This window comes from Puntigrus tetrazona, chromosome 6 (assembly GCF_018831695.1).
Source record: "Puntigrus tetrazona isolate hp1 chromosome 6, ASM1883169v1, whole genome shotgun sequence".
In the NCBI taxonomy this organism is placed as follows: Eukaryota; Metazoa; Chordata; class Actinopteri; order Cypriniformes; family Cyprinidae; genus Puntigrus; species Puntigrus tetrazona.
This window is the reverse complement of record NC_056704.1, coordinates 1367709-1380826: the sequence shown is the minus strand read 5'-3', so window position 1 is coordinate 1380826 and position 13118 is coordinate 1367709. Positions and strand designations below refer to the sequence as shown.

The following is a 13118-nucleotide window of genomic DNA, read 5'->3' as shown; positions in this document are numbered from 1 at the left end:
GATAATGCTTGACAGAAAACGGCAGTGAGAAAAGCCCGCTGTAATGCCAGATACACTCACCATGCTTTAATCGATGCTAATATTATAACTCCACTCTGTTTGCCAGAATTGAGCTGAAATTCTCTTGGACTCCTGCACTTAATTCTTTATTTTAAACACCTCCCTTGATGCACCAGTAAACGTTTGCTGATTCACTGACTAATGAAGAGCTCAGAGCAGTGCACATTTACAAACCTATACAGTACAGAGTTGGGTAGATATTTACAAATCGCAGTGTGTTTCTGGTTATAAGTTACATGAGAAAAATTGTTTAGTCGATATAGTAATCCATTACATTACATATTTTAGGTAAGATAACCTGACTACTTTTTGATGACGTTTAGATTACTTTTGAAGAAGTTTGTTTATCGAATAGATTTAAAAAGATAATCTTGTACCATATTAACACAACATACAAAGAGAAAGAGAATATATTGCATTGACTGTTATTATGAAGATGAAGTTCATTAAACAGCATGTCAAGGTTTCCCAAAGTTTAATAAAAAGTTGATATTTATTAAAATAAATCATTTTAAAATAACTATAACTATAATACTAAAGAAGGGACTTTTAAACTCGCTCATAAAGGGAATGAGAGATGAGACTCTGATATATTTATTTAAAGTTTAAGTATTTTATTTGTTTACTCGTTTGTCATGTGACCCTTAGCTACGTCAGAAAACCATGAACACTGTTAATTATTACCTTTAAATCTCTGAGGTACCAGGCTGACAAAATTTTATGAATCCCTGTATTATAGTTAAATATACATTGATTCTCAATAAATGATACATTATTCATCGATATTGTGTGAGTGACAATGTAAACAATCATAAAATAAATGAAGAAACTGCTGTTGTCTGAGTAATTTAAAATGAAATATTATTTAATTGCAAGTACTTATAGTACGGATACTGTGGGGTTGCCAGGTTGATGCTGTAGCTGAAGTGTGGTTTAGAAACACTGTGTAGTTGCTGTTGTGTTCTACATTGTTTAGAGTGAGTTGTGCTTACTAGGGTTGTATGATATTCTGGTCTTCAGTGTTTTAGCATCCTTTTATTGTTTAAATCTTTAAAGCCTTGTATATGCAACAACGGCGCAGTGCAGCCTCTTTCTAGATTTCACAGAACAGCAATAGAGAGAGCGCGCTCTTTCAAGCAAGCGTTTAACATGATAAATTTGGGACAATTAAATGTTTCGAATGGATTCATTATTGCGCTACAGCCCTAAAAATAATCCTTAATGATGATTTGGAGCTCAGAGATTCTGTTCTCTCTGTCAAGGCGGAAAAAAGGAGGAGAGAGATCTCCTCGTCACATTTCAGCTCTGATGAAACATTGATGAGGTGATTGCATGCGCTGTCTGTCTGGGTCGGTGGGAATCCCCATGAGTGTGTTATTGATGAGATTTCGCTCTCAGCGTTTCTAGGCCCAGCCTCCAATCTGATTAGAGCAGCTTTGTTTATTACCATCTAGATAATCACAGATAATCAGCGAATTTAAATACACAACTGATATCAGAGCTAGCTGTATGAATCACCTGGGGACAAAGATTAAGAAAAGCTATTTATTTGTTTAAATTAATGTAACCACGCATACTTCATTACTTTTACGAATTTTGAAAAGTTCAAGTAATCGTGTATTCCAATCCATTTCTTCTTTCTATGTATGCAAGTGCGGTATGCATAACTGATTCAGAAAAATATTGTTTTCTGCCAGCAAATTAAAAAATTTAAAGAAACATTAACTTTCATTTAGCAAGGACGCATTAAATCAATCGTTAAAGACATTTATTGAATTACAAAATGACTCTATTTCAAACCAATGCTATTTAACATTACACAGTACGCACAAAATATTAAGCAGCATTAAGCAAAGTACAATATTAATATTAATACGAATAAGATTGAATGCTTCTGAAACTGAAGACTGAAGTAATAATGCTGAAAATTCAGCTTTGCATGGTAAGAATAAACTTCATTTTTATGCTGATATTATATTTAACTTGTATTAATATTATACAATGTTCATTTTTTTCCCTATATTTTAGATCAAATAAATGCGGCTTTGATGAGCCCTCTTCTTATGACCCAAATTAACAACTTTAATCATATTTAAACCTGGCTATTGAATATTTTTCTTGAGTGACTTATCTGTAGGATCTCCTACCTTTGACGGTGATCTGAGCCGTGGTGTCAATCATGCCCAGAGAGGATATAGCCACGCAGGTGTAGTTAGCCGACTGCCGGATGTTGATGAGCTCCAGCACATTCCGGCCAATGGGCATCTCCTCCTCTTTGGTGAGCTCCTGTTCTCCCTTCATCCACTTCACATAGGGCATTGGAGCGCCCACTGCCACGCAGGTGAGGTTCACGCTGCCACCCGGCATCACCTCGTGATTGGTAGGCGGGATTGAGAAACGTGGCGGAACCCGCCGGACTGTTAAAGGAGCGCAGATGATGTTATAAGAACACAGATACAAGAGAGCAGAGAATATGCTTCAGGAATGGCTCTGGCTATACACCAATGACATTTAGGGCTGTATTTGAGCGGCTGTATCGTAAATATACTGTAATGGATCTGATATATGAATTAGCTCTAGATAGATAGATAGATATTTAAGATATTTTAATGATTAATCTGAACAGACAAATGCCAAGCTAAATCAAGGGAACAGAGCTGAGAGCCTTTATATACTAAACATTCACCATATAAGAGTCTGACAGTAAATATGTCTCAAGGCTTTTTTTGTCTCTACAGTCGAGTCTCCTTATTGTCACATTAAATTCAGTTTCTGCCATAGCGCTCGAAAGCTATTCACCATTACATCACTAAATAAACTCTGCTTGCATTACAAACATATAGTAAAGATGCAGAAGAAGAGGGATGTCAATCAAGGTGGTCATAAAATTATTTCTTAAGCTTTAGTCCAGTAGCACTGAGGCGTGCTGAGCTTTTTTCTACCTTTCAGGTCTCTGTCACACTATCTTGGGCTGACAGACGCTCAGGACCTCAAAGAGACAGCGGACAGGTGAATGTCACGTCTCAGATTTGAACTTTAGACTTTCTCATCACTGTGACTGATAGCTTAGCAGTGCAATGCACATTTCCTTTATCATTTCATAGATATAAACGGGGACATTCAGACTCTGAAAGCTCAGATTTCACAGAATTTCCACAGAATTCATTTATAAAGATTTTCACCACCTCTTGCATGATTGCTAATTAAAAATACATTATGCTTTCAGGCCCCAATAAGACTGTCAGATCTATTTAACCCATTTATGTATGCAAATATTATGTCCATTTTGGATTTTCTTTACTGGTAAAAACTATTTTCATATGCCTTAGTTAAATTATGGCATGGCAACATTTAGAAGGAACGGTGTAAACTTTTTTTTGCAAAGAAACACATCTGATTTAGATCGAGAAGAGTTTGAGCTAGAATTTGAGAGCGTTATCTTCTCAGACACATTTATTTAGTGTGAAGCCAAAGCCAAACCATTCTGCCCACCGAACACACAGCAAACACATCTGCAGATCTACCCATAACGAGGAGCATTTTCTGTAGACTTCACGGGTAAACAGCCTTCTGAGAGTGTCCATGGAGAGCCCGCTAATAAACTGATCTTTTATAATGTCTCTCCTTATATAAAGTGGAATTGTTTTCAGATGGCAGCTGAGTTTAACAGGGAGCTCTGCGGCCAGACATTTGCCTATATTTCACGGATAAACAAGTCTCACTTCTCAGAGTCTCCAACTCACTTCTAAATCTGAACATTACCTGTTCATTTCCTTGTCATTACCTGCTCATTTCCTCACACAGGAAATGATTGCGGATAAATGAGGAAAGTATGTGGCTGAGGGATAACAAATGCTCAGTATTTATTTGACTTGAATGCAGTTTCTGGCAAGTAGAGCCCAAACTCCAACAATAATCATTCATCTCTCTTTTTCCCAGTATACATGCTTTTTTGGGCACAGTTGCCACTTTCTGAATTATTACAGTAGGTAAGGTTGGTAACATTTCATTTTACAGCGTCCATGTTACATATGCTTACTACAGTAATAACAAAAAAAATGCATAATTATTCACAACTGACCCTCCTCCCTAAAGCAAATTTTCATCCTATGCCTAACTGTAAAGTACAATTCATCAATATCACTCAGTATTTAAACTGCAATGTAACAAACACACTAAAATATAGGGCTACACTTTTATACAAAATTATACATTTGAGTACCATGTAATATTAATTAACTACATGTGTGGTTAGGTTTAAGATTAGGGTTATTTGCATGTATTACAAGCTTCTTTATGCAATGCAATGCAATGCGGTACAAAAAAAGTAAATGACAAACAATAGTAACTAATTAAGGCAAAAACAGTGGTTAGTTTGGCTGTGTTATTACACATAACTTTAAACTCAGTTTTTGTCATTTGAACATATTGCTGAGTTTCAGACCCAGTAAATCTGTATTTATTGCGAAATACATCGATTCAAGTCAGGTAAACACTGAGCAAATTGTGCTTATGGCGTGTGATCTGTACTGTCCGTGGCCAAAGGCTGACGGACTGATCATCATCTCTGAGAGATAAGCTCAGAGTTTGGACTTTTGGGATTGAGTTAAATTTGTTAGTTGGGCAGGAATGCCTGCAGGTGTAAGAGTGTAAGAGAGACGTCACATTAATCCACGTTAGTCACTGTACATAGAGAGGATGATGTTACCCATGGACATGAGGGATGATCACGACATGATGGCAAGAGTTTCACTCAGTTAGAGGTTATTAAGAAAGTTTGAGAAGTCTCTGCTGGCTAGTAAAACCGACCGGCGTGAGCGATGTGAGCCATGCCAGTGGCCGTGGAGAGGTTAGAGAATGGGCTGAGTTGACTTAGTCACTGATCTCGTGAGAATATTGCTGGGAGTGTTAAAAGAGCAATGAAAGCTTGCAGTTAGACATGCAGTCAAACATATGCATGCATGCACGCATGCAATCTGAAGAGAGAAAGAGAGCGCAAGGAAAGAGAGAGAGAGACAGGAGGTTTTGAAGGGGAGGTGATTGCAGGTAGCTAGCTTTATTCAATGCACAAGTGATTTCATACACACATGCACATGGACACAATCCCAAACACATCAATGGCCGTGCAAGCATGAAGCCAAAAAAGCACACATAGGCAATAGTCAACAGAGCATGCATGTGTGACCTACGGACTAAAAGAAAAATACACCAATAAATGAAAAAACAATCCAAACAAATGCATCAAAGAATGTACAAAACAGTACAAAGAATCCAATTTCAGCTTCGTCTGATCAATAGAAAAAAACATGGTTGGATAACTCTCCGAAAAAAGCTGTGATCAGAGAGGGATTCCACAACAAGCAAACTCCTGATCCTGCCGATGTTTCTGCTGTCAGGGATGGACACTACATTTGAACCGTCTTCTGCAGTGCCAACTCTCTGTAAATCTTCTCATCTGAGGTGGATTATTGGAGAATCAGTCTCTAATCAGCATCAAAGCCGTGCTTTACAGATTCAACCAACTCACATAAAGGTCCTAAACGTATACCGAACAAGCCAAAAGAGAAACGTGAACTCAGGGTCCAAGAAGAATATGCCAAGAAAGAGTGAAACTACAACATACTATAGTTTGTCCCTCATTGATATAAGGTTGCATCTACAAAAACCAAAAACTGTGCTTATCTTCTAACAACTGGAAAATGTAGCATTTAGAATTTATCTATGACGCAGTACATATAGGTGTCTTCTTCAAGAACTTCTGAAATAAAGATATATCTAAATACAAACAAACAAAATAACTTAAATATATTCTTCTTTGCTACAAATTGTCACAACGTGCTCTTGTCTTGGTGTTTGTTTACCATTGTTTGTGTGTTCCCTGTTCCTTGCCCACAGTGTTGGTATCCTCAGTAATTGATTTAGCCCCGTGTCATTGCCTAGTCCTGTTTTCCCTGTGTTGTGATCTCTATTTGGTCACTGGATTTGCCTCTTTGCTCTTTGCTCTCTTCTCATTTTGAACATTGTTTATACCCCATTGGGATTAACCCTAGCTTGTTTCCTGGACTATTCTTGTGTTTTGCCTGTGCCACACCTGTTTGCCGTTGTCTGGCCCTGCCTTTTTGTTTGACCGTGTCTCTTAACAAAGCCCTGAAAATGGACCTGCTCACCTCTGGCACCTCTGTTACACAAATAAGCAAAACATTTTTTTATTGTTACAAAAGAAATGATGTAGTTTAATTCCTGGCCGGTAGGAAATATTTAAGGTAGGAAATAATTCATTTAATATTGACACATATGCCAAAAAAAAAAAACTTCCTCAGCAGATGTGCGTGGATGTTCTCTATAATAGACAAGGGAAGTGAGAACTAAGACTACAGGGATTATTCATGTTGAAATGTCTCATTTGTGCTCTGCAGGTGCCAATGAGAGAGCCTGCAGAACAACAGCACTGCAGATATCTTGCCCGAGGCCACAGAAAGTGAATTATGCATTAAGACATGAAGACCCGAAGAGATGATCAGCACAGAGATCAGAGTGACCTAGAAACGACTGCCAGAAACCTGGGTCATGTTAACCCAACCAGAACCCCTTATCAAGAACCTCTGCCGTGGTTATTTGAAAGTTCTAGATGTTACATTATATATTCTTCAGATGGGCCTATAAGTGCACTGCATTATTCTAACTGAGACTTGTATATCATTGCTCCTTTGTTGATTTTGATTGCTTCCATTCTCCTCATTTGTAAGTTGCTTTGGATAAAAGCATCTGCTAAATGACTAAATGTTAATGACTTTTGAAGCACTATCTATCTATCTATCTATCTATCTATCTATCTATCTATCTATCTGGCATTCAGCTGTAAAACGTGTATAAACTGGAAACAAATTGTTCAGTGTATTGTGTTAGTCCTGGTTTTTCTTTGACAGTAAGTTATTTCTATTTTCCTCGTGCTTTCACACTTCAAAGGGAAACAGCTAATTTGTCAATGTCATTCGATGTTCTTGTCCAACTGAAACAGCTTGTTTCTGTGATAATGTGACATGAAGAGAACTTTGTCTTCCTCCTATATGAAGAACAGATGCCCGGGTTTAACCGCTCCGTGTTTTTGGTAGGATAATGACGCTCTTTTAAACAAACAACGCTGGGACGAAAACCTCTTTTGCTTTCCGCCATCATATTTTCTGTCTGTTTGTATTGTTCTCCACGTCGGAAGTCCTCACCAAATGGCTGATTCCAAAACAAACAATGAAAGCTGCTTTAGCCAGCTTAAATACTTGAGAGCTCAAAAGGCTTTCTGGCAGTTCACAGAACAGGCCCTCTGAAGAAGAAGCAGAGCAGAGCAGACAGGGGATTGCTGCCATCTTTGAAATTTGAACTGGTATATAAACAGGTCTGATCCGCTAAGCTAAGGGTGGATTCGTCTGTTTGTTCTCTGACCTCTGAGTTCAGGCTCTGAACAACAGCAAATCGGCCTGTTCATTAAGAAAGAATGATGCTGCTGTCCTCTGTTTACACAAACAAGACCAGACTACGCTGCACAAAAAACCTCCTTAAAACATGAGCATGCACGCAAGAACTTCTGTAAACAAGTACGTAAAAACACTTCAGACAAACAAAATAACTGGCTAAAATCCTAAGGAGTCCAAGGGTGTTTTCACACTTCACATGCTTGCCATCTTTTCCGATAAAACCAACAGATGAATGCAAGTGTAATTCTGTTTTTTTTTTTGTTAAAATGTGTTCCTTTTATTTAATTGAGATAGCATACATTTATTTTATTAATATTTTGAATCAGTTTCCATTTTAATTTTAGTTAAATATATTATTTTCTTTATATATTTTCTAATTTTGTTCACTTTTTGTAAATATATCAACACAATTTTATTTCTTTTAATATATATATTTTTGCTATTTTAGTATATAAACTTAAAACTAAATAAAAATGAGAAATGTTGCCTTGGCAACAAGCTTAATTTTTTTTTTTCATAAAATAGACGTTGTTCCTGAGGTTCAACGCCAAATAATGTAAAAGAAATCAAGAAATGAAATAATATGAACATCAAATCAGAAGTGTAGATTTTAAAAAACAAGAACCAGATCTTATTATTATTTTGTGCTAATTTGCAACAGGTATGAATGTATTTTTGGAGGAAAAAACATTGGTTTTCTATTTTAAGTGCACCATAGTTTGGAGCCAAAAAACACAATGCATCAATATCAGGTTAAGACCGAGCAATCAAAAGTATGAAAACAGCCTAAAAGATCCCTGAAGTTGCTTTAGGGCTCTTTACACCCCCAACAAAACTACAAATGTCTGCTAACAACAAAACATCCAGAGTTCTGACACATGCAACATGAAGAAAAGGGCCAGGCTGAAATGCGAGGTAGCAGCAGCAGCATGCATGTGGAAGGGGAGGATGTGAGAGATTCAGGTAGAGCAGAGCTTCAGAGAGACTGGCACACAACAGCAGGGGACGCACGCCGCCTCCCGTCCACCGGCCGACCCTCTGCGCAGGAGGAGAGATAGTGAAAAGAACGCACCTTCCCGCTGGTCTGAGAGTGAGGAGTGGATTGATTTTGGATGGCAGGGTGCAATGATGATGGAGCAAGGGAAACAAAAGAGAAGAGAGGAGGAGGAGGAGGAGGAGGAGGAAGACAAGGAGAAACAGAGAGAGTAAAACAGGCAAATATTCCGCTTATCCATAAAAAAGACGTGAGACGAGAACATGGACACAATCACCCATGCACTCATACATCCATTCATTACTAGATTTTTTCTTGTATTGTAAATTTTATGACAGATTATGCATCACATACAGGGCAGATATGAAGCTGATGCATTGCAAGTGCATACCGTATATTTTTGAAAAATTTGTGACTGGGTCAAAATTGCATTGCTGGGAGAAACATGGTTGCATTGGTCACATGTTTGCAGTTGCATGCCAGTATTACATTTAGAAATAATGTGCAATATCAGTGAATGAAAAGTTTTAAAACACTATTAGCTTTGGTGCCATTCATAAGCAACATGTATGCTACTGCATAAGCTGATTTGTTAAATGGATCACACAAGTCGATTTGGAATATCTGTAAGTCTGCAGCACATTAAAAATGATAAAAAAAATGGGCTTTTAATTCAGAGAATATGGTGGAACACATTGCTGTGGAACAAATGACTGGAACAAACGACTATAGAATTACGATAGACTAACCAAAAGCTATGTTTAAAATTTTACAAACTAATAAATAAGTACTGTATTGTTTATATACACCTGTGAATTACTTAACCTACAGTAAGTCCCTCAGCCAAAAACCTTATAAATTTACAAAAGCACACACACACACACACACACACACACACACACACAAAACGCAAGCAAACACAGAACAAGCATGATGCAAGACCCTCAGCAGTGCTTGAGGGTCTCAGTGTGATAAGGCACATGAGAATGAGAGTGAACACACACAATCTTTCACATGAAAGGATAAGCAATTATGGAATGATCCGTCCTATATACAGTGATAAACACCTACTCACTGCAGTTGAACCCAAAGAAAAAAAGACAGAAATTATTGTAGAGTAAAAGAGAGACAAGGAGGAAATGCACTAAACAAACACACACAGGCCCACACACAGATTTTAGAAGAGATCTGTTAGAGTCTGAACACCTGGAGAGAGAGTCTAGTTAGTCAGGCTATAAAGAAGAACAAAACCACATCACAGCATACAGAAACACTCTTATTAGCAGGACTGGCCAATATACTGAATATTTACACAATATATACAATATTAAAATGTATGGCAATATAAAATTGGCTTTGCACCTGTTGCTTGAGTTTTAAATAAGTGATATTTTAAATTAAATTTAAATTTCCGTATTAAAAATATTGATGAGTTGGTAAGTTCACTTCAGCGAATCAGTTTTCAAACTGTCCATTTCAATGAATCAATTCAGTGATTCAGTGAATTACTCGCTCAAAACATTCATGGAAGTGCCTGTGAGGCAGTTTATATGCCTTAAAAACTTTAATTAAAATGTTTATGTAGGGGAATACAATTATGTACCATTTATTGTACCTTACTATTTATAATAATTATAATAAATAAGTAAAACGGATTAAATATTTTTTCTGGAAAGCAAAAAATGTAATTATAATTTGAAACTATTTAAAATACATATTGCAGCATTTAACTTATTTCTCTAAAATACTTTTTGTTTGAATAGAATGATGATCATCTAAATAATTAAAAAAAAAAAAAAAAAACTATATATTTATATATTTATATTTAAAGGGCAGTATTGTCCAGCCCTAAAGATTAGTTATAGAATAACAATGCAAGATAAATGCATACCCACATACACAGTGATAAGCCTATAGAGTTCACTTAACCATGAAGTCACACCAATAGTAAATCCTTGAATGGAAAAGCAATAAAAGTACGGCACTACCAGTGAAAAATTCATGGACTAACAAAATGAGAACATCTCCCTGTCTCACCATAAAGCATCAGATACTCATACATATATATTAAATGTCATTCATCAAATGGCATGTCCTGAGAGTGCGTGCGGTCTGCGTAAAGATCAAAGGGCTCCTGAGAGAATTCATATGATATGATCTGCACAATGCATCTTTTATATGAGTTTCGCTCTGATTGGTGGAGGGCTTGAGGAAGAAGACCAGGAGAATTTATGGACACAGATTTGTGTCTAGTTCTCATTTCCTCTGCCTTCAAACACACCGTAATGCAATATTCAAAACACACTATCAAAGAACAATGCATCACCATATTTAAAGGTCTGAATTTGAAGTGTCCTTTAAGCACTTGGCAGGCAAAAGTGGTTGTTAAATAAAAAGGCTTTTCTTTGAAACAAGGCTTCAGTGGTCTCTACATTTGCTGTAATAGATCCCAACATTAATGAGGGAATTTCCACAAAGGGATTCTCCATTCTAGCCTGCAAGTCTCAACACGGTCCTTTCCTTGATGCTCTGACAACACTTTCACCATTTCTACCAGCCTCCATGACCAGCTGCATTGGAGCTCATTTGCTAAGCTTAATTAAATATATATATATATATATATATATATATATATATATATATATATATATATATATATATTCTGCACTTGTTCATTTACAATGCTAATCAAAGGTTTCTAGCATCAAAAAACTGTCTCTGACTTCTGGTTGCTGTTATTGCTGTACCTTTAAGAATTCTGAGATGTAAAATCTGGTGAAAGGCTGCAAAGGCTAACAGCTAGCAAAGTATATTTAAAATATTCAGGTTAAAACAAATCAAACGTGAAAAATTACAAAAACAGAAAATATGACTGGTAAATGAAGAAATTATAATCAATATATCAAATAAATCAACTGCAATAATCTTGAATATAAAAGCTTTTCAAGAGTATATTAGTTGCACAGATAAAGCTATAATTTTCTCAAATTGTTCTCTGACTTTCTTCTTTGAGACAAACACAGTCAGAGTTTAAAAAAAAAAGATCCAGGCTCTTCCAGGCGTGGTAATGCTGGTGGATAGCGGCCACTATTTTGAAGCTCTGTTAATCTGATATATCGGCAAGTACTGTGATGCAAAACTAACCTATACACCTCAGATCAATGGGTTTTTGTAACTAAAATATTTATAGCAATTCGTATACACCTAGAAAGGCTTCATATGGGGAAATTTTCACTTCAAAAAAAAAAAAAAAAAAAAAATATATATATATATATATATATATATATATATATATATATATATATATATATATATGTGTATATATATATATATAAATTAATTAAAAAAAAAAAAAAAAAAAAAAAAAAAAAAAAAAATATATATATATATATATATATATATATATTTATTTTTACTTTTATAGTAATGTATACATTCTAAGCTTTTACTTAACAAATTACAAAAAATATAAAAATAACAAAATAATATTCACTTTGGACAAAGCTGTGTGACAAACATTTTGTGAATAATTAAAATAGGAAGAAGTTCTCCGCTGCAGAAGAGTGTTTCTAGACAAAAGATTGATTAATAAGAAATGGGAGCTTTTGAGTGACAGGTCCTGTTCTGGCCGTGGTAAAGCCTGTATGGAAAGCAGACCGAGGTGAAAGGGGATGGGGATTTGGATTTGATTGCAGATCTTACCTCTGACGTAGAGGTTGGCAGGAGCGGAGTAGCGTGTTCCTGCGCTGTTTACCGCCACACACTCGTACTTGCCCTGGTCCGATTCCTCGCTGTTCTCGATCTGCAGTGCCCCTGCGAACACAACACACGCGATCACAAACGCTCTCGCACACACTCACAAACAATCTCAACCTCCATCGCTTTAAACGAGGGCGGCCTGAGGAAAAGAAAAGATTTTTCTGCCTAAACAAGGCGTACACACTGACTAACACTCGGCTGCCATATGACCTTTCCTGTCTCTCTAAACACCGAAAAAAAAGAGCAACATCTTTCATTCCATAATTCAATAAATCTAAAGCAAACTGAGTTATTTATTCATTGTGGCAAGTAAAAAGACCTGCAGGCTATGCCAGCTATAAACGTCACTGTACATAAGCTCTGCTATTCTGCGAGCCGAGACAAAGCTGTGCTCTTAGAGAATGGATCTATCAAGACATAATACAGCCCCTGCAATTACTGTCAATACATCCTCAATGCATCCACTGACAAGAAATTCTGCAAAGAAAGGCAAATCCAGGTGGACTAAAACTTAAAGGTTGTTTTTTTTTCCTGACATGTTAAAGTCTTTGCAGTTCATTATCTCCGTCTTTTCACCGTGACTTACCTTGGTTCAGGCTTCTGTTGATAACACACATAAATTAACACAAAAAGTTCACATACATTGCGTTTTCATTAGGTGTTTTAGTATGGCGGTGCTGCTTGTTTGCGTGATGTGACATACATCATGCAATCTGTGGATGATGGAAGCACACCGAGAGAACTAAAAATGTTGTCAACGTGTATTTCAGAAGTATTCCTGAAATGCATTATGGGATGGGTTTGAACGTGTGCATTAACAATAGAAACATAATCGA

General features: G+C 36.5%; 1 protein-coding gene across 15 annotated transcripts in view; it reads right to left on the bottom strand.

Moving 5' to 3' along the window:
- The window catches only part of ptprfa (protein tyrosine phosphatase receptor type Fa), a 172969-nt gene that overhangs the window by 63525 nt on the left and 96326 nt on the right, over nt 1-13118 (bottom strand). For 8 of the 15 annotated variants that reach the window (XM_043241102.1, XM_043241105.1, XM_043241108.1 and 5 more), the window contains 2 exons: nt 12226-12336; nt 2208-2477 (listed from right to left, as the gene is read on the bottom strand). In XM_043241102.1, coding sequence (XP_043097037.1) covers nt 2208-2477; nt 12226-12336 — 381 coding nt within the window. Of the gene's footprint in view, nt 1-2207; nt 2478-8601; nt 8614-12225; nt 12337-13118 lie in introns of all 15 variants that reach the window. The other 7 variants (XM_043241099.1, XM_043241101.1, XM_043241106.1 and 4 more) reach the window with 1 other exon arrangement.